Source organism: Choloepus didactylus, chromosome 10 (assembly GCF_015220235.1).
Source record: "Choloepus didactylus isolate mChoDid1 chromosome 10, mChoDid1.pri, whole genome shotgun sequence".
Lineage (NCBI taxonomy): Eukaryota > Metazoa > Chordata > Mammalia > Pilosa > Megalonychidae > Choloepus > Choloepus didactylus.
The window spans coordinates 31,223,148-31,243,012 of record NC_051316.1 but is presented as its reverse complement, the minus strand read 5'-3'; the positions used below and the strand labels follow the sequence as shown (position 1 = coordinate 31,243,012).

At 35.2% G+C, this 19,865-nt stretch overlaps 1 protein-coding gene across 3 annotated transcripts in view; it reads left to right on the top strand.

Moving 5' to 3' along the window:
* The first annotated feature begins 339 nt into the window (after positions 1-339).
* The window catches only part of TUT7 (terminal uridylyl transferase 7), a 61,717-nt gene continuing 42,191 nt past the window's right edge, over positions 340-19,865 (top strand). For 2 of the 3 annotated variants that reach the window (XM_037850932.1, XM_037850930.1), the window contains exons 1-10: positions 340-504; positions 1,515-2,064; positions 6,945-7,126; positions 7,404-7,520; positions 8,101-8,278; positions 10,665-10,753; positions 12,523-12,574; positions 13,502-13,571; positions 14,357-14,483; positions 15,643-15,762. In XM_037850932.1, the coding sequence (XP_037706860.1) occupies positions 1,545-2,064; positions 6,945-7,126; positions 7,404-7,520; positions 8,101-8,278; positions 10,665-10,753; positions 12,523-12,574; positions 13,502-13,571; positions 14,357-14,483; positions 15,643-15,762 (1,455 nt within the window). In that variant the 5' untranslated portion in view covers positions 340-504; positions 1,515-1,544. The remainder of the gene's footprint in view (positions 505-1,514; positions 2,065-6,944; positions 7,127-7,403; positions 7,521-8,100; positions 8,279-10,664; positions 10,754-12,522; positions 12,575-13,501; positions 13,572-14,356; positions 14,484-15,642; positions 15,763-19,865) is intronic. The other variant, XM_037850931.1, reaches the window with a different exon arrangement.

Genomic DNA, 19,865 nt, shown 5'->3' with positions numbered 1-19,865 from the left:
TTTCTCCTCACGCCTCTCCAGAGCTTTCGCTACCTAAATGAAACAGGCGACAGAGCAGCAAGGACAGACAGGGCGGCTGCTCACGCAGTCTCCGCGCCACTTTAGGACTAACAGAAAGCAAAGGAAGACCCACCACATGCAGCCGAGACCGACGCCGCAGTAGCGGAGGAACAGCGCGGCGAAGGCGGAAGCTGGCGGGGGCGGAGTCTCGGCGGCGGGCGGTCTTCCCGGACGCGGCGCACGTTTCCGGCGTGCGCGGCGGAGCTCTTGGGCGGAGTCACCGCCAGCACCCAATCGCGCACAATGAGACAGCGTTGAGCGCCGGAAGTGAGGCCGAAAGAAAACACCGAGAGGGAGCGGGGCTGGGACAGGAAGAAGCTGGGGACCGCGGCGGAGGAGGGGAGCGTTCTGAAGCGCCACCGCATCCCTCCCAGACTCGCCTCCGGGCTGGGTGTCCCGTAGGTTCCCCGGTATCCTGAGCAGAGGTCGGGCCTAGTCCCAGAGGTACGTTGACTCCATCCTCCCCTGGCCTCCTCCGTATGGGTTTCGGGGACCGGAGAGCCCGCAAGCCGGCGGGGACTGGGCTCTCGGATTCGAGTAGGCGTCTTCACTTTGTGTCAGATGGTGCGGGAACAGGAGAAGAAGGGATTTGGGTGGAGGCTTTCAGCCCTGGCCGGCTGGGGGACCCCGGAATCCCATCGAGGCAGCAGGTCACTTCCTGCTTCTAGTTCCCGCGGTGGCTTCGTGGCCGTGAGTGCGAAGACACCTCCTCTTTCTCCGCTTCCATCTCCGAAGGGTGTGGAAACTGAGGCAGGTTGGGGGTGGGGCGGTCAGATCGGGAGGGGAGAGGGGCTTCAATCCCCCAGCAAATGTTCGTGACAAAACCGACTTGTTTGAGGTTAGAGATGGAGGAATGCGAGGTCAGCTGGAGTTGTACCTTGTTCGGAGACCTAGCCCCTTTAATTGGAGCGGTACCTAGGTCGGGACCCCCGCTGCGCTCCAAGCGCTAGGAGTCGGACTTTTCTGAATGGTGGTGTTGAAGGGAGCGAAGGCCCCAAGGGACGGAGAAGGGGCAGAAAAGTGGAGTTAAGAGAAGATGTATGTTGTTCACGTATAGTTTCGGTTACTTTGTGTAACAGTAAAAAGTAACTGTCAACTTTTTTTTTCAATAAAGACTTGGAAGTTTTGTAACAGTATAGATTTGTTATGAGGTTTTGTTTGAAGAGAAAGGCTTATAGTACAATTCTAAAGACTAACGATTATTCATAGATTGAGTCTTCTTGTTAATAGTACTCATTTTCATGAAGAATATTATAGATCTCAGCGTCCTTACTTCTAGTATAATGTATTGATTTTTGAGAATGTAGTGGAAATGATTTTATTAAAATAAAAAGTAGGAAAGGGGGTTTTTGATGTGCTTTTCGGCATCTCTGCAATAAATTGTGGTGTTTTATGTGCTAAGTAGAATCTTTTATTGTTACAGTTTGATGTTTCCTCAAAATACCTTCTTTCAGGTGCAAAGTAAGAAAATTGAAGTCAAGACCATGGGAGATGCAGCAAAACCTTATTTTGTGAAGCGTTCTAAAGACCGAGGGATTGTAGATGATGATGATTTCAGAAGGGGTCACCCTCAACAAGATTATTTAATAATGGACGATTATGCTAAAGGTCATAGCAGTAAAATGGAAAAAGGCCTTCCAAAAAAAAAAGTAACTCCAGGGAACTATGGGAATACACCCAGAAAAGGACCGTATGCTGTTTCCAACAATCCATATGCATTTAAAAATCCAATTTACAGTCAGCCAGCCTGGATAAATGACAACCACAAAGATCAGAGTAAGAGATGGCTATCTGATGAACTTGCTGGTAATTCAGACACTTGGAGAGAATTCAAACCTGGGCCTAGAATTCCTGTTACAAGCCGACCAAGAAAAGACACCTTTCAAGAAAGTGAAGATGGTTATAGGTGGCAAGACGGAAGAAGCTGCAGAACTGTAAGACGACTGTTTCATAAAGAACTAACAAGTGTAGAAACCAAGTCAGAAATGGAAACAGGAAGCCCTGGTAATGTGTTTCAATTTGTCAAGTTAGAAACCTTGAGGTCAACACTGTCTTATTTTCTTTTTCACCCAACTGGGTTTTACTATTTTCAGCAATGCAGTTCCAATTTTTTATTGTTTCTGCTTTTACAAAAATAGTTATTTAATGTGATCATTTTAAGGATTGTAATTATGATATTTGGGCTACTTCAATACATTTAATATATTGTTCCTTTTAAAATTTAACTTTGCTGTGAGGCTCAATTTACTTTAGTAAGCATTAGCACTTTTTTACAGAAGAAAGTGGTTTTATCTGCCTAGGGACTTTATCATAATTCTGAATGGTGTGTATGTCTTTTAAAATTTATAACTTTGTTTTTGAATAATGAATGTGTCTGTAATATAAATGATAGAATATAAAGCTAAAAAAAAAAAAATCCCTCAGTTGATGTAAAAGCCCAATAGAGACTGCATGTATCTCCTGCCACAAGAGGGAGATGTGTCTTTTGGGTGACATATCAGTCTCCAAAGGATGGAGGCCACCAATTTTTTCTCAAAAGGAGGCATGACCAACAAAGGTTGAGAAAGATAAATTTAGAAAGTCAGAAACACAAATTTCAGTGAAACAAAAACCATTTTAAGCACCCCCACGTGCTTAATAATCACCCCAAAGTGGTTGTTTATATGTGTTTCTAACAGGTGAAAAGTAGATAGATTTTGTCCATGTATCTAATAAGTTGTATGGACAGGAAAGTAATTTTTATCTAATGGACAATAATTGCTGAAATGAAATAAAGTTACATTAGATGGAAAAAAATGAAACAATACTTAGTCTGACAATGCAAGTTATACTTGGAAAATTATTCTTAGAAAAGTGCTTTTTTTGGTAACCATATAGAATGGTTGGAAACTGACCAGCGCTTTAAAAATTGTTGTAATTTAAATGCTTTTAGGTGATACGGATGCTTTCCAGGTCTCAAGAAGCGCTTTTCCTTCTTGTTATTTCACAGTGGCCAGTTTATGTATATTATCTGTAAGTGCTTGAGTTTGTGACTGGCCGTAGAGAGTACTTAAGAAGAAAAAAGTCATTTTATGTCATTAGAGGGTCTTATGATAAAAAAGAATGTCTCAAGTGTTTGTTAATATAAAGTGGGGGGAGGGGTGCTTTTTATATTATTTAAGGTAGGAAAATTAAGAGAAAATATCTAGCGTCATATAGCAGAAACAGAAGGTGTTTTAAAAGAATCAGATACTAGGAAGAGATAAAACCTTAAGCTGATGAATGTTTACAGTAGAAAGAAATTGAAAGAATTATCTGATGTAGCTCTCTGTCATGATATATCAAACGTGAAATAGCAGTTTTACAGATGAAGTAGTTGTCACTTGGCAAGGTTAAGCTCATCCAGACTTGCTCATGCAGAGTGGTAGATGACAAAGTGGAACAGCAATCATGTACTCTGCTACTCTGGCTGTAAAACTCACCCTCTACTCAGACCTGGAATCCTAATGGAGAGAAACTAAACATTTTATTTACAACTGCTGGGGTTTTGATTTGTGTTTGTTTTTCTTTATAAAGAAAAAGTGTGTATGTATTTAACTATTTCTGTATTACTTTGTCCAGATAGGAAGGTGAAAGTTTTAATTTAGTTACCTGTAGTTGGTCTTTTACAAAAGAAAAAGTTGGTTTTGAAAAATATTTTAAAAAATTAAGATTTATGGATCAAAAATTTGCAACCATACATTCAAGGGAATTGTTTACAGACTGAAAAACTTTTGTGTGTATTCTTGTTTGGTCTTAAGTGTTTTTACCAGGAAATAATGTTTTCACTATTCTTTTCTTGTGAAGGCAGTCCACGCTTAACATATTTCCTATGAAATATAGGTGTGTGCTTCCACAGTTGTTAAATGAAGAATTGTTCAGCTTCTATTCCTTGAAGATATTCATAAAGGAAGTATCACACTTTGGTGCAACCCTGTTTAATATAGAGAGGAATTCAGTTTACGGTATAAACTTTGCTCCACATTTGAAGAATTCTAAAAAGGATCCCATTAAAGGGTCAACAGTTTGACTTAAGTCAAATCTTAATAAGGAAGGGTCATAAAAAATGATGTGAAAAGATGTAATGAAAATCATCTTAGAGTTGCTTAATATTTTTTTTATTTAGAGTTGTGGATGCTTTAGTTTTTAATATTAACTTTCTGTTTTTCAGTTGCACGTAACCACTCTCTCTACCTTCTCCCCTGAATTTCCTAGATTGTCAATTTAATGTATTGTGGACAATGCTGTTAATGATTTTAGCTAGAAAACATCCATTCAGTCCCCATATCTTTTGTGAATGGAATAATGAACTATATGCAAATAATATATGGGAAACTTTGGAATGTTGAATATAGAGAACTCATTACAATAAACTTTCGATGAGCCACATAGTCTTCTTCTAAGTAATTATGGGGATTTTTCGGCAATACCCGGGTTTGTGTTTTAAGATCCCCTTCCGTGAGATTTTGGCTGTTTTTACCATGAAGGCCTTTAAAACTCAGTTCAAAAAGTTAAATTGTTTTGTCAATTCTGGTCTATTTTAGAGGTGAATGGGAAACTCCAAGAAAGGATGTTAAAACTTTCTGTTACAAAACTTTTTATTGTAACATATAGCCAAACTAAAATTTCCCATTCTACCCTCTTTTTCACCAATACAATCCAATGGTTTTAATTACATTCACAATGTTGTGCTATCATTACCACCATCTATTACCAAAACTTTTCCAGCACCCCACAGTTAGTATTTTCTTTTAATTTTTGTATTGTTAGAGAAAAGTCTGAATTTCACAATTAGTCTGTATTTTAATCTCTGTCAAAGTCATGTGTCCCTGGAAAAGTTATTCTCTGTCGTTTTCCCCATCTGTACAAAGGGATACTATTAATATTAGTGTCCATGACATAGGATTACTGTAGGGATGAAACAGAGCCATGCATATAAAGTACTTGCATTGCATCTGGCACATAATTAAATACTCAGAAAATGGTAGCTGCTGCTGTTATCGTTATCATCAGATAAAAAATGATGCAGCCGTCTACTTCTCTGTATAAAAGCAGTAGGGGTTGTTTGGTCTTTGGAGGGAGAGAGAAGTCACCATTTCTAGAAAATGACAGCAAATACAGTTACATTGAGAAGCCTTTGTGTCCAAAAGAGAGGGAGTTTAAAAAGGAATTGGGTTCCATATTAATTCTTATTTTCTGAACTAACATGGATTTTTCTGATGGATACTGTGAGTCTTGGCCTAAGTAAGAACCTTCTGTCATGAAGAACATTGGATTATTTAAAGAAAATAAGAGTTTATAAGAATAAACAAATTAAATGAGATGGACATACCTCTTAAGTTTTTTTAAAAGTCCTCATCTCAAAAACTTGTTCAGATCAAGAATATTCTTTTTAAGAGATTATGATAATTTTATTGTGGAGAGGAGAATTATTAAAAAGGAAGTGGTAAGTTCCAATTTTCTGTTCAGATGGCTTCTTAACATGTTAGCATTTTATTTGTTCAGTACATTTTAATCTATTTCTTTTTGTTTTTACTGTTTTCCTTGACATTTCTTCAGTTATAAATCACTATATATACTGTGTTATATAGAAGCTGTTTGCAGAATTTATGTTCATTTTCTAGTAGTTTGAGCATAATGCTTGCTACTTTTCTTTAAAGTTCTTGGCAGTAACTTTTTTAAAATTAGAGTTTCTTTACTTCCCTTTTCTGACACACAATTCTTTTTCAGTCGACTGATTCATTGTAATTGTTGTACAAATAATGAGGTTCACTGAAAACTTGACATGGAAATTGCCAGAAATTGTCTCGTGTGGGTATTGACATAGGTTTATATTTCCAAAGACTAATTTTTAGTAAGCCATTTAAAACTATTTAATTTATTACAATTTTAATTTGGGAAATAAATTTTATTTTAATCTTAGTAGCTTCATTTTTAGAACTTTATAGAATTTATCAAAGCAATTTAAAACAACTTTTCAGAATTCAATCCTACAATCATCTTCATTTGTACAGGTTGAAACATAAGTTTAAAAAAGAATAGATTCACTTACTTAAAGAATTGTAGAACTAACAGTTTATGAACGTGTGAATTAGTCTGTGCTTAGAGAAAACTTATTTTAATTGCTAATTATTTTTCTCCCTTAAAATGTGCTGCGTGTGCTAGCCCTTCAAAGAAGCTAAAATGAAAGTAAAAATAAAATGGGAAATAGTTGTCCTCAGTAAATAAAATTTTGGTTTGGACTTCTCGATATTAGTACTTAATGGGGGAGAGGGAGAGCCATGATTATATGTTATCGAAGGTCAAGTTTGCAACCAGATGATTGATTTTCACTCCAGATAAGGATGTAGTTGATTTCTCAGTTCTCCAGATAAAGTGTCCATTTTTGCCCTACTGAAATTGTTCAGTTCACTACTGAAAAATGAAAACAAATGTTGATGGTTTTCACTTAGAATAACATTACAGATACATTAGAATATAGTAGATGTAGATACATTATATATTATGATATATTAAGTGTTTTAGAATTATAGGTATACTTGCCTTCAGAGGATTATAATTTTTACTATTGTTTGGGTAAGCCCAGCAGTATACCAGAAAGAGATAAAATCAAATAGTATGATTGAAGTAGAATTGTTTTAAAGTTTTCTGAAAAGGTGATTTCTCTAAATTGTGTGTGCAGATGAGGTGCTTAATAAATACTCAAGCAATTTGGCATTGGGGAGCTACATTTTCTTTTTCTCTATGTTCAGCCTAAGATGTCACTCATTCTATCACCTGTTCTAATTAATAAATATGTAAGTTATGCTTTTTACTTAGGAGTGATATTATTCAATATTGCCAATGATATTTTTCCCCAACTTAAGAAAACAAGAAGCAGAGGTCCAGACCTAGGAAACCAAGGAGAACTAGAAGTGAGGAAAATGAGCAGGATGAAGACTTGGAAGGCCCTGTGATCGATGAATCTGTACTTTCAATGAAGGAGCTTCTGGGCTTACAGCAGGCTGAGGAACGATTGAAAAGAGACTGCATTGAGAGGCTGAAAAGGGTAACATCTTTGTAGATATACTTGTTAAAATAACTTGTTTGGGTCTAAACTGTGTTAATAATTGGTAATACATGCTTTTATAAATTAGGTATCTTCTAAGTTAAAAGTTTGATTTAATAGAATTAAGGTTAATTACTAATCTACTTAAATAAAAATGACTTGAGGATAGGGATAAAAGACAATAATGTATTAACGCTTTTAAAAGTGAAGAGGAAATTGTTTTCTGGCTAATTAATGTTTACTGTATGTTTGGATACATAATCTCTTCAAATTATAGCGACCACGAAACTACCCTACAGCAAAGTACACCTGCAGGCTCTGTGATGTTTTAATTGAATCCATTGCATTTGCCCATAAGCACATCAAAGAGAAGAGGCACAAGAAAAATATTAAGGTAAATTTAATGTAACCCAAACAAATTTGCTTACTTGTCAGTGATTAATACTTGTAATCTTTTACACTTCTTTTCCTTGAGGCTATGATATTAATTTGTTTGCCAGTTACATTTTTGAATTTATTTGAACCCCCAAAATTGGTATTTGTAATAACTTTATAACTTACATTTATTGAATTTATGTGAGCCAAAATACTTTATATTTGTCAACTATGTTTTGCTGGGTTGTCTTGTGAATTTCCTGAAGGACAGTATTAGGCTGTATGAAGTCATTGATAGGACCTTGGCATATTTCCAATGCTGATAATAAAAAAGTGAATAATCAGTTTGTCATTGCTGTTTTCAGTGTTCCTTCCTTGCACTTGCTCTCTATTCCTGTCTGTTCTCTATTATCATTGATCCATATTCTGTCCATTAAAAAGTGTGTGTATGTTGACACGATGACAACTAACCAGCTAAGATAAGAGGAAGTGTTAAGAAAAAGATTCCAGAAAATTCTATATAGTTTTGTCTCAGTGAAGTGGTAGAAGGTAAAAACTTGAGTGTGAGTCATTTTTAATCCCAGTATTTATCTTAAAAGGAGAAGCAGGAAGAAGAATTGCTTACTACCTTGCCACCACCAACACCCTCCCAGATAAATGCCATTGGCATTGCCATTGACAAAGTGGTACAGGAGTTTGGCTTACACAGTGAGAACTTGGAACAGAGACTAGAAATTAAACGTATCTTGGAAAATGTGTTCCAACATAAGTTACCAGGTATTTTCTAGATTTGTTTTTCTATTTAGTTTTACCTAAAAGTATCTCATTCATTTTTCCCGCCAGTAGTAGTTTTTCCCTAATAAAAATTGGCTTACTGTTTCCTGTAGCTCTTGGTTTTTCTGTTTGTTTTTCCTGACTTCCTCCAAAGTTAAAAGACTTTTGCATGCATTGTCATTAAACCTGTCTACGTTATATTTGTTTTGTGGGTGTACCTTAATATAAGTACCTTAATATAAGCCCCATATTATTGGGGCATTATGGGACTCTTACATATATATTTGCTTACCTTTTTATTTGTCTAAATTCACACAATATTTTGAGTTAAAGAGAATTATATCTGGGATCAGCTTTAGGTTACCCATGTTCAAGAAAGATTTTAGTTAATGAAACTTCAAAAACTTAAAACATTTAAAATAACTTTTGAAATTTGTAATGGATTTTGTGTACTGTTGAACTTATTTTCCAAGTTGATGGTAGAATTATTCACTTCTGTTTTCTGCCTGATTTTAATTTTAGATCTCTTGAGGGGTGGAAAACACCTGTTTTGGGGTATGTTACTTATGAACATTTAAGGCCAGGTGTGGTAAATGTCTGACACAACTGCTGACAATCCTTCACAGCACCTTGGACTTACATACCATTGTTTACATAGATGATTGATTAGAATAGCTTAATCATTCTCAGTCCTTGCTGTGTATCAGAATTACCTGAGGATCCATGTACAGTTATTTTTAGAAAGCTCCGTAAGTGATTCTGCTCTCCAGCTAGAGTTGGAGTCATTTAAACATACTACCTCAGCACCCATAGAACTCTTTGTTCTACTGAAAGCTCATTCATACAGTATTCTTGAGGTAATTATATATCCTTTCATAAGAATAAACAGGGTGGGGGTGTCTTCATGTCATTATATAGGTAAATCTTCCTTTAAGATATAGATGTGTTCCTGAAAAAGTCACTTTTAATTTCAGTGATTTTTGCTATTGATTTTCATTGTAAAATTCAATGTGCTGTATCATTGAAACCAGTTAAAATCCAAAGAACTCCTTTGAATCAGCAAAACTCAAAACTCAAAAAAAAAAAAAAAAAAAAAAAATCCCCTGATGGGAAAGAATCAATTCTTTTAATAAATGAAATTTTATTGAGATATATTCACATACCGTAAAATCCATCCAAAGTATGCAGTACAGTGGCTCACAGTATCATCATAGAGTTGTGCATTCATCACCACAATCAATTTTAGAACACTTTCATTACTCAAAAAATAAAAACAGTAAAAAAAAAATAGAAAAGAACACCCAAAACATCCCGTATCCCTAATCCCCCCATATTATTTATTTATTTATTTTTCTTTATTTTATTACTCATCTGCCCATCCACTGGGTAAAGGGAGTATCAGTCACAAGGTTTTCATGGTCACACAGTCAGATGATAAAAGCTGTATAGTTATACAGTTGTCATCAAGAATCAAGTCTACTGGATTACAGTTCAACAGATTCAAGTATTTCTTTCCAGCTAGTCTAATACACTAGAAACTAAAAAGGAATATCTATATAACACATAAGAATAACCTCCAGATTGACCTCTTGACTCTATTTGACATCTCTTAGCCACTGAAAATTTGTTTTATTTCTTTTTCCCCTTTTGGTCAAGAAAGTAGAAAGAATAGATTTTTGACACAATAGTAGTAAAATATTAAAAACAACGAAGTACAAATAAAGAACATAAATTTGTATTTAAATAGAGGTGGTACATATATACACACATATCTTCCTCCAGAGAATGAAGTGCCTGGCATTCTAAATTATATCATTGATACTGTTATTATTCTTCAAAAAATTTTCTAAAGGGATTATGTCATGTAGAACAGTGATTGTTTAGAATATAATGAGTAATTCATATTAAAAAGTACTTTTATGCTGGAAGGTCATTTTCATGATTATTGTTTTACTGAAACATGCCCTTTACAGTAAATCATACCTATATGGGTTTTCTAAGAGGTGAAAATAAATGTTTGAATTTAGTTCTTTAGTGTACTGCCAGGTTTACAAACCAAAGTTATACATTCTTTTTCAACTTCCACATTTCAAAAAATATTGCAAGTAGTATTTTCTATGTGTAATAAAGAGTTTTTATTATGTTTTAAAGCTGACTTATGAAAAGTGTCAGTTAAGATAAACTGCAGTCAATACCGACTTCCATGTTAAATAAAATGAAGGGAAGGCAAAGAGCCACCCATTCCTGTTGTTTGTTTATGTCAGATTTGAATACAGTTTTGTTTTTTTGTATAGTTTTAATTGGTGGTTCCCTTTCTGAAATAGCAGTATTCTCTTACTTGTGAGAAATTTTGCTTTAGTAATGACTTTTATTTACTTACTTTTTTCAGATTGTTCTCTAAGATTATATGGGTCATCCTGTAGCAGATTTGGTTTCAAAAATTCAGATGTAAACCTTGACATTCAGTTTCCAGCCACTGTAAGTACAAAATGAAATTTCTGATTTTTCACATACTGGTTATGGAAAATTCTTTCTTTCAAATGTGAGCTGCATATGATTGCATTTTAGATATTTGGAGATGCATTAGGTAGAATGATAGCAGCTTTCTTTCCCAAAACTTGGATCTTTATTTTTGCTGCCTGCCTTCAGTTTCAGAACATTTTTTAAAATACTCTACAGATATTGAGCTGCTTTTATATGTCAAGTACTGCTTTTCTAACCATAGGAATCTAATGGGGTACTAGGTTCTGTTAACTTGAAAAGAATAAATTCTCTTGGTAAAATCGACTTTTCAGTGGCAGGAAAGGATTTCAGATTTTAAACATTGTAAATATATAAACATATACAACCTGAAAGCTTGATAATTAGCTTCTGGGTTTCCTCTTTTACATACCCACTTTATTCAAAATAATTATGCTTTTAAAGAACCACACCTAACCTACCTTTCTGGTTTAAACATGATTCAAAAAGATGTTGCTATGTTGCTGAGTCAGAATTTTAAAACTGGGAGGCACTTTAGTGGGTTATGCATTTATCCACTAACATTTCCCATAGGCAAGTTTACAGATGGTTTATGCCAAGCCACTTGTGTTGCTTGTTAAAAATAGATTTCTGGGCCCCACATCTAGGTGTTCTGTTTGATAACCTCTTGTTTCTTGTACCTGACTGCTGTAGCTGTGTATTCAGCTAACCATTCAGTTTTACTATTCTTTACCTTCAAAAATCTGATCATTGATTTACTAACCATGGAAATTATTTTGATCTTGTGATATTCATCCATTTAGCATATATTTACTGAGTCCCTGTTGTATACCAAGCCCTATACTAGATGACAAAGCAGGTGTGGTTCCTCCCTCGTGTGAAGGAGATAAATAATTATATATGTGATTTAGTGAGAGATGTACTGGGAAACAAGGTTCTGCGATAGAGAATAGCAAGGGACATGTAGAGAGAGAGCAGTCACAAAGGCCTCTTTGAGGAGGTAACCTTTAAGCTAAGTTCGTAAGATGAAAAGGTACAAGCCCAGTGGGGGATAAAAGGTGGTAGTGTTTCAGGCAGAGAGAACAGTATTTGCAAACACCTGAATCAGTAAGAAGCTTGGCCTATTGAGGCAACTAAAAGGAGGATAGTATAGCTATGGTAAAGGGACTAAGAGAAGGAAGAGCATGAGGTAAGGCTGGAGAGGTTGGCTAAGGCCCAACATGCAGGATCTTGTAGTTCCAGGTCATAGAAAAGAATCTGGATTTTTACCTGAGTGAAATAAAAAGCCATTAGGAGGATTTTAAGGAGGACATGACCAGATCCAGATCCAGTTTATGAGTTTAAAATGATTTTGGTTCGTATGTGGAGCAAGGATTGGAGAAGGGCAAGACCAAAGCAGGGGACCAGTAAACAATCTCCTAGAGTAGTATAAGAGGTAGTATAATTAGTAGTTTGACAACTTTAAGCTACAACTTTCAGTTTGCTAAGTTGCTGATTATCTCAAGAATTAGTAAATTAGGAGTTAACTATGTAGTAAGTCACTTCTGCCCATACTCATCCTCATCTTCATCCTTGTCCTCATTTAGTGCTCATGCATCTGTTTTTAGTGATGTGTGCATGCAACATAATGATTGATTTCTCTACTCTGGTAGCAATAGGCATTTCTGATTTGGAGGGCAGTGTGGGAACTTGAGATGATTATGTATGATCTCATTGGGCAAAAATATTTATGGAATATTTGATGTATTCATTCATGTATTTCTTAGATGTCTCAACCAGATGTCCTCCTACTTGTTCAAGAATGTTTAAAGAACAGTGGTAAGGCTAAATTTTTTCCACTTTTTACCGTTAAATTTTCCTTTTGTCTGCAATTTGAATTAATCTTATTTCTCAAACTTTGGAAGTAGGACTAGTCATGTTTTTTAATTATTATGTGGGTATAGCCAAGCAGAAACCCAAAGCAAATGTCCTTGAATTATTAGCAAATTAATTATAGAGTCCTATTAGAAGTTCTCCTACGCAGAATAATAATTTCTGAAGTAAAACTTTAAGCTTTATTATAACATCACTATTTTAAAAGGTTAAGTGAGTCCTAGACCAGGGCTAAGAAATATAAAATATGTAAAATTTACTCTTAAGGGTAAAACCAAAGGATAGTCTGCTTTATTGGTTCAAATTAATACTTAACGAACAGTAAATAGGCATGACTCTGATTAATGTGTCCACAAATAGTTGTTCCTAATTAGATTTATCAGTTGTCCATTATTCCAAGGTAATGTCCACATTGGGGCTTTCTGGCTTTTTATTCTTTGTATAAGTTTCATCAGACTGTCTTATCCCTTGAATTAGTCTTTCCCATCTTTTTTGTTTTGGTTGAATAAAACATTTAAATATTTCTTATTTCAGTCAAAATGTATTTGCCTTTGAACATTTTAGCAGCTTTTCTGGCAATTTTGCTTTTAAATCTCCTATCTGTATTTCTAACTCTGTTATCCACTTAACATTTAAATGTTCAGATCTAATAATATAGTCATTTCTAATCAAACATTAGTTCTGCAAAAGAAGGGTTTTTAATTAATTTGATTAGTTGATTCTTGCATATATGTTATTCCTTTTCAAGTCGTTTCAGACTTTATTCGGTAACAGTATTTCAAAAGGTTGATCAGATAGGTCGCAACTGGTTATCTAGTTCTGCTTTTCAACAAAGATTTGATTAGCCTACTTAATATTTTTTTCTTTCCTCAGATTCTTTTATTGATGTCGATGCAGATTTCCATGCTAGAGTTCCGGTGGTGGTGTGCAGAGAAAAACAAAGGTCCCATTTTTTTTAAGCTGTTCATATATTAAATTACAACTTGCCAAAAGCACACATCCTTTACTAAAGCTTAATTTCTAGAATAATAAGCTCCTTTCATAGTTATTTTACATGCTTATTACTAGCATTCTGCCTATATTTTTGGCATTTAATCTTCATTTTTAAAAGAATAAAATTACTTAAAAGGAAAAAATGTAGAAAGAAAGCTTCCTCAAGTCTCAGTTCATAAATATCATCACTCTTTGGAAAGCATTTTGACCCATTTTGACTAGGTAAAATAACCAGCTCATCAAATGGTCACTTGTTCAATAAACTTTATTTGTCATCCTTTTTAGCAGCAATTCTGACAGTGCTGAGTAACAATTTGTGTGACCACATCTGTGTATCTCTCCCTCCATCTGGAAACATTACCGTAGGCTATAATGATTCTTCAGTAGGCAGATTCCACACACCTTTTTACAGTTACATTGATGAATAATTCCTCAATTGCAACATTTTGCAATGTTTTCCTTATTTGCATTTTCCCCCAATATAGTTTTAATCGTTGAAAACATGAAGTTTAGATCTGAAAAAATAAGACTTACTCAGAAAATAGCTGTGCCAAATCTTTTTTTAAGCCAATTTTTTAAATGACCTATAAAAATTTAATTTTTTACTTACTTTATTTTTAAGGTATTTATTATCAGTGTAAATCAGTTGTTGGGATAAAAAATGCGTGCATAACACTTTTTTTTCTCTCTCTCTCTCTTTCCCACTCTCACTCCCCTCCCCCTGCCCACCACCAGTGGTCTTCTTTGTAAAGTGAGTGCAGGAAATGAAAATGCCTGTCTGACAACAAACCTTTTAACTGCCCTAGGAAAGCTAGAACCAAAACTGGTCCCTTTGGTGATTGCGTTTAGGTACTGGGCAAAGGTAGGTTTGAGTTCCTTGAATGCATGGATACATTCTGTGTATGCTTAAGAGGAATACTTTGATTTTTTTACTTGGTTAATTTAATTTTAAAAGTTTGGATGTGTGTTTGGGGGCATTGAGAATATGGCATCTGGGTAATGGAACAGTATTTTTAAGATATAAAGAAAGAAAAATTCAGTGTTTCTGTTTCATCATAGCAGTATTGATCAAAAGATCAAAATGATAATGCTTATTAAATATATGATTTCTGGGTCAAATCCCAGGGTCTGTGTCCCAAGAATTCACATTTTAAATATTTTCTCGAGTTGATTCCTGGGCACAGAAAAGTTTGAGATAGAGCACAAAAGCTTCTCATAACATTTCTGATAGTATACTCAAAGACTTTGCAGCAAATTAAAGACACTCGTCTTGCTTACATTTCCATGTTTTAAAAATTGTGTCCCAATTGGAATGCTTTTATAAATAAAAACTTTCCTCCAAAATGTAATGTCAAATCATGATTTTAAAATTGAGATTCTTTGTAGGTGATTTTTAGAGAAAAGCAAAAAGCTTGATTGAGGTATGGTAATAATGATACATAGTTTCTGTTTATTGGTCCAGGATGAATTCCGGATGCCCCAATCTTAAATGAGTGAATTGATAATTAAAATGCACCATCCTTTGAAAGCCACCTCCTGTTTCATCACTAAATAGGCTGTGTTTTTTAGTTGTCATTCTGTTGGTGCTGATGGATTTGTCCACATTTTCTTCCCCAATCACCTTTCGATCAGAACATGCATTTGCAGGGCGGTAGATTAGGATGAAGGGACCATTAAACTGAACAAAGCCAGTTGGTTTGCACTTGAAATCAAACCATCATTTTGAGTTCATTAACACATTTAAGCCAAGTGCATGGACTTTTCTGATGATGTCAAAAAATAAAGCAGCAAATTTTTTTAGGGCCTTCCATGAATTAGTTTGATTATACTTATGAATATTTGAAATTTGAACTGTTACTCATAACCCAGCCTGTGTTTGCTGCAAAAGTGTAAGAAAGTTTTATATTTTGTCACTGTAGTTCATGTAATACACAGCAATGACGTAGCAGGTTTTAAGCCAAATTGTGTAAATGACAAGTTGCTACAAAAAGAATGCTTATCCTCTTTTCTCTCATTTGCAGCTTTGCAGTATAGATCGCCCTGAAGAAGGAGGCTTGCCACCTTATGTGTTTGCCTTGATGATCATTTTCTTTCTTCAACAGAGGAAAGAGCCCCTTCTGCCTGTTTTTCTAGGATCATGGGTATGTCACTTTTTTACTTATATACCTGATACTCACTTTATTACAGATTCACACCTTCCCTTATGCATAATTTCAAAACCTGAAAACCTAACAACTGGCATGAATTTACTTATCCTACTAATATGAATATTCATGTTTTCAACTGCTGACATGTTAATGTGTTTGTTTACAAGATGCTGCCCTATACCCTGCTGGGAACTATTACCTTTTTTAAAATCCAGAAGTTCTAATTTTTGAAATGCCTATAGTTCTGAAGCTTTCAGCTAAGAGAACATGACCTTGTATTAAATTTATCATTTGGTGCGTACTTCCTTAGGATAGTTTTCCAAGTTGATTCTTGAACTTACATATTACCTCAAGATAGTCTGTAGGAGGCATTTAGTTTACTCTAACTTACTTTCTGTTTACAATCTTATTTCTCTTTATTCCCCATACTCTGAAAAAGGACAACTTAAGCATTGAGATTCCTACCTATATCACAGGATGCATTACTCAATAGTCATTTCTTCAAAAATGTTTTGGCATAATCTTAAAGATGAATTCCACTTCGGTTATATGACCTTTCTTTCTGGATGAACTAAAAGTTCTGTTTAGTTTTTCAGATAATAAGATTTAAGGGGAAACCATCTCAAAGAATCAAAATTATGTTCATTTTTAATCTAGGTGTTTATCTTGATATAATTTTATGTGTACACTTACTTTATAGAAAAACTCACTTGATGTAAAAATTCTTTTGGCATACTGGCTATTTTAACTGCCTTTCTTACTATACCCATGTTTCTTTCAACATTCCAGGAAGGTATATTCTGGAGCAGTAGTTCTTAACTATGGGTGCACACCAAAAATAAAAAACTATAGATTTTTTCTTTATACTTAATGGACTGAGCAATAAGCAGGGACTTTTATCTACCAGACCCTGAGAATGAAGACTAAAGTAGGATAAGCCACTTATAAACTCTCTTCTGGCATTTGGGATTACAGTACTCGGCGTGTCCTGCTCTAAAGGTTACTCTTTTTGTGCCTGAGGTACTGAAATGAAAGAATTCTGAGCCCCAAGAGAATACCTCTGCCACACTTTTCTTCTGGTGGAAAGAAGAGTAAGGGAACAAAGTTAACCATGAGTTGAATTGATAACCCTTTCTGACAAAACCAAGTATAAATCTGTGAAAAATCTCTGAAGCCCTGTTTTCACTTTGATTCAAGAAAGACAGGAGTTCAGGACTGACCAAAACAATAGGACTCCTGAGCTCCAAAGGACTTGGAATAGGTTGGATCCATTGCCGTGCTTACTTCTGTCTTACTGTGAGGTCTGTCATTTCATGTGGCCTGGTCTTCTCCAAGTAGTCACGTAGTCACCTGTCATTGATGTGAGGATGCAAGAAGAAAAGTGTTTTTGCTTTGGTGATTAGATGCTCCTCAGAATTTGCTAAAGAGTAGTATGAATACCCTTTTCTGTGACCAATCTCTTATTTGTCAGTGATACTGGAAATTCTCAAAAGTGACATACAATTTGATTTTGATTTTCCCGTTTGTTTATTGAAGACTTGATGACAAAAATAGGTACGTGGTGACCAAACACTGGATTGATTTATATGAATTAAATGAGGTGGACCACACAGCCTGAACTGAAATAATCTGCAGTTTTCATGCTTTTAAACTAGTCAGGCATTGGTGTGCTAGCTTCTGCCAGAGTCCTAGTCAAAAATATAAAGCAAGTGAGGGGAAAAGAGTTAATATTTACTCAGTACCTTATTCATGCCAGCTATTTTAACGTATATTATTTCTATAAAATATCCATTGAGATCATTATAAAAGTATGAAAGAATCTAAATTCCTGTAAAAATCTTTAAAGCACTCTGCGTGTTCATCGTTATACTAGACCCTGAAAGGAACACAAAGATGAGCAAGACTAAATTCTCTGTCAAGAAGTTAAGAGTATCATGACTCTGTGTTATGATCTGTCTTTTCAAAAATCTTGAAGTCTGTCTATTCAACTACCCTCTCCTACCTTTTATGCCCAATCAGAACTCCCATTTTATTGACACTAAATCTTGATATGATTAAAGTTAATTATAGTGAGTTGTGAATGACAAATAGACTTAATCCTGTCTCCTTGAGCATCTTTTATCCCCTAGAATAATGATTTTACTAGTCTCCTAGTTGACAGTATTTGGAATTTGCCTTGTTTTATATTTTATAAACATACCTGTTGGTAAACAGTTACTCACACTCTAGGGAAGGTAGACTGTCAGTTTCACCACTTATATCCTTGTGACCTTGAACAGGCTATTTAATCACTGAGCCTCGGTGTCCTTTTCTGAAAAATGCTGAAACTTATATGCAATAATCAATGTAAAGCTCCTAAAACAAGCTAGGAAAACAAATGTTAGTCCTTCCCTCCTTCAAGGGAAAGTCAAGTTCTACTTATGGTGTGGAGGAGTGATCTTCTAACAGGCAGTTCTTCTGCAAATAACAGCTATAAACTCTGAACAAAAATCAAAAACATGAAGGCCCTGGAGACTGAACAGAAGCAAACAGACTTTGGAAGGGAGTCAAAACTTGGAGCAAATGACCAAAATAGTGAGTTTGCTGTTTTTCTGTGGCTTTAACCCTGAGGGCAACTGTGATAAAACAACTAGTCCTCTTTCCTGCCAGAGGAACCAGGGCACCAGATAATAAGGGAGGAAACCCAGAAAGGAAAGATCCTGAGAAGTGGGACTTTTGATTCTGTGTAGAAACTCAGTACGTCTCTGGCTAATCGCTGAGCCACACATGTGTGGGGTAGAGTGAAAACAGGAGCTGAGCCTTAGAGAACTGAACTGAGACCTGAGCACTGTCTACTGGAGACATGGCAATTTGCAGTTTGAGTCTAACTACATTAATTACCTTCTAACAGAAACATCTAACACTTATTGGAGTAATGTAAAGAATCCAGTATTTTCACCATATAATATAGGATTCATAGTATCCAGAATACAATCCAAAAGTTACTCAACATACAAAGAGGCAGAAAAATGGGATCCACTCTCAAGGGAAAATATAATCAACAGATGTCAACCCTGAGATGACCCAGATGCAGGAACTATCAAACAAAGAAATTAAAGCTGCTATTATAACTGTGTTTCATGAGATACAAGAAAATACACCTGCAATAACTAAGAGATAGGAAATATCACCAGAGAAGTAGAAAATGTTAAAAGAGCTAAATGGAAATTTCAGAACTGAAAAGAACATTATTGAAAATAAAAAATTTACAGGTGAGCTTGATAGCAGAATAGAGATGACAGGAAAAAGTCAGCAAACTTGGAAAATGGATCAACAGAAACCATGTAATCTAAAGAAGAATTAAAAAAAAAAAAAAAAAAAAAAGTTAACAGAGCCCTCAGGGACTTACAGGAGAATTTCAAAAAGTCTAACCTGAGGACAATTCAAATCCCCGAACAAGAGGAGCAAGAGAGTATGGGGGGTGGGGTGGGGATAATGACTAGGAATTTCCCAGATTTGCTAAGGCATGCGTTTAGAGACTCAGTAAGTTCAGCAAGCCCCAAGCAAGAAAACCAAAAATAAAGAGCACAACTTGAAAGCCGCTGGAGAGAAACACCTTATGTATATATAGAACAGTAATTTGAATGACATCTATTGTGAATCATTGAGGCCAGCTGACATTTTTTAAGTGTTGAAAGGGGGAAAAAATGCCAACAGAAAATTCAATATGCAGCAAAAACATTCTTCAAGAGGGAAGGTGAAACAGAGATCTTGTCAGGTAAAGGAATCTAAGAGACTATTACCACCAGACCTTCACTTAAATGCTAAAGGAAGTTCTTTAGACTAAAGGGAAGTGATATCAGAGGGAAACTCAGATCTTCAGGAATGAATAAACAGCATCAGAAGTGATAATACATGAGTAAATATAAAAGACATTTTTTCTCTTAAGTTCTTTAAAAAATACATGTCTGTTTAAATTAAAATATATAGCAGTATTTTGTGAGGTTTGTACTGTATGTAGAGAAAATACATATGCAAACTATAATAAAAGATGGCAAATTGCAAGGTTCCTAAATGTTGTGTGAAGTGAGACAATTGTTAACTCTTTAAGTATATGA